Genomic DNA, 2124 nt, shown 5'->3' on the forward strand with positions numbered 1-2124 from the left:
TACACGGAAAGGCAGTTTTCCAAAAAGTCGTTGGTGACCTTATCTACCAAAGGCACCTGTTAATATTTAACTTTCACTTTCACTCTCTGGCAGAACTTCCTCTGAATTTTGACCAATGATCAGATCAGAAACATATTCAAGCAGCTATTTTACACCAAGTCTCTTGTCTGTGTGAGCTTGTTGCTGCCAAAGGACTTTTGACCAGTTATCAAATCCAAGGCTTGAATTACTTTTTACAATCGTGTCCTGACACACCAGAGAAACCAGGAAACATCTGTTCCTCCCTGAAGAGACGCAGGCTGAAAACCAGACGATCACATTCACCTTCCAAACCAAACTGAACCAAACCAGACCAGACGTCCTGAGTGAGTCCAGCTACAGGAGAGAAGAGTCAAACTACAACCTGCCGACGCTCCACACACTGACCGTGAGTTTAACACACACCTCGACTCAGAGAGGAAGTAAACCTCAGTGAAGTTCGTGGAGCTGTGACTGACTGACTGTCTGTTTTCAGCTTCACCTGGAGACTCAATGGCTTCCAGATCAGAAGAGGATCTCTGCTGTCCCGTCTGCCATGATGTCTTCAGAGATCCTGTCCTTCTGTCATGTAGCCACAGCTTCTGTAAAGACTGTGTGAAGAGCTGGTGGAAAGACAAAGAAGTAAAAGAGTGTCCAGTTTGTAAGAGAAGATCTTCAATGCCTGAACCACCTTGTAACCTGGCGTTAAAGAACCTGTGTGAGACCTTCTTACAGGAGAGAGATCAGAGCTCTTCACATGCTCTCTGCAGTCTGCACTCAGAGAAACCCAGACTCTTCTGTCTGGACCATCAGCAGCCAGTGTGTCTCGTCTGCAGAGATTCAGAGAAACACAGCGGCCACAGATTCAGACCCATCGATGAAGCTGCACAACAACACAAGAAGCAGCTTCAGGAAACTCTGGAGCCCTTGAAGGAGAAGTTACAGTGTTTTGAACGTGTTAAAGTAGAGTTTGAACTAACAGCAGAACACATTAAGGTCCAGGCCGGACTCACAGAGACGCAGATCAAGGAGCAGTTTAAAAAGCTTCATCAGTTTCTGGAGGAGGAAGAGGAGGCCAGGATGGCTGCACTGAGGGAGGAAGAGGAGCAGAAGAGTCGGATGATGAAGGAGAAGATTGAGTCTCTGAGCAGAGACATAACGGCTCTTTCAGACACAATCAGAACCACAGAGGACGAGCTGAGAGCTGAAGACGTCTCGTTCCTGCTCAACTACAAGGCTGCAGTGGAACGAGTCCAGCAGCGCCCCCTGCTGGATGATCCACAGCTGGCCTCAGGAGCTCTGATAGACGAGGCCAAACATCTGGGCAACCTGAGCTTCAACATCTGGAACAAGATGAAGGACGTGGTCTCCTACAGTCCTGTGGTTCTGGACCCAAACTCTGCTCATCCAGTACTCGTCCTGTCTGAAGATCTGACCAGTTTGAGAGAAGGAGAGGAACAGAAGCTTCCTGACAATCCAGAGAGGTTTGATCAATACCCCTCAGTCCTGGGATCTGAGGGTTTTAACTCAGGGACTCACAGCTGGGACGTCCTGGTTGGAGACAGTACACGCTGGACACTGGGTTTAAGAGCAGAGTCTGTCCAGAGGAAGAGAGACAAACTGTCTGGAACATGGAGAATAGGGTTCAATGAAGGTAAATACAAAGCAGAGTCACCATCAGCAGTATCTGATCTCTCTGTGCAGAAGATCCAGAGGATCAGAGTGAAACTGGACTGGAACAGAGGAGAACTGTCGTTCTCTGATCCTGATACTAACAAACACATTCACACCTTCACACACACTTTCACTCAGAAGATGTTTCCATACTTTTACACTAGAGATCACTTGAAGCTGTTACCTGTGAATGTCTCTGTGACGCTGGATCAGAGCAGTTAGAGAGAAAGATTTTATTCATCATGTTTATTTCTTCAAGAGAAATCTGCTGAATCTAAAAGTTAAACTCGTTATTCTAAAGCTTTGTTTATTTCTCCTTTTACTTCTCACTCGTTTTTATTTCTCCTGTCGACTTTTCCACGTGTGTAAAAAGATTTCATTATTTTCTGATCTTTATCTTTGGTTTGTTTTTTACTTTCATGGAAAATGTTT

The 2124-nt window shown here is 45.8% G+C and overlaps 1 protein-coding gene across 1 annotated transcript; it reads left to right on the top strand.

Moving 5' to 3' along the window:
* The first annotated feature begins 531 nt into the window (after window positions 1-531).
* Window positions 532-1914, top strand: LOC118109014 (E3 ubiquitin-protein ligase TRIM35-like). The gene has a single exon (XM_035155796.2). It carries the CDS (start codon window positions 532-534, stop codon window positions 1912-1914), a length of 1383 nt encoding a protein of 460 aa, XP_035011687.2.
* The last annotated feature ends 210 nt before the right edge of the window (window positions 1915-2124 follow it).

Source organism: Hippoglossus stenolepis, chromosome 5 (assembly GCF_022539355.2).
Source record: "Hippoglossus stenolepis isolate QCI-W04-F060 chromosome 5, HSTE1.2, whole genome shotgun sequence".
NCBI classification, from domain to species: Eukaryota; Metazoa; Chordata; class Actinopteri; order Pleuronectiformes; family Pleuronectidae; genus Hippoglossus; species Hippoglossus stenolepis.

What these genes read in the sequence shown, in the direction of transcription:
- LOC118109014 (XM_035155796.2), top strand. Translation starts at nt 532, where the DNA reads ATGGCTTCCAGATCAGAAGAGGATCTCTGCTGTCCCGTCTGCCATGAT.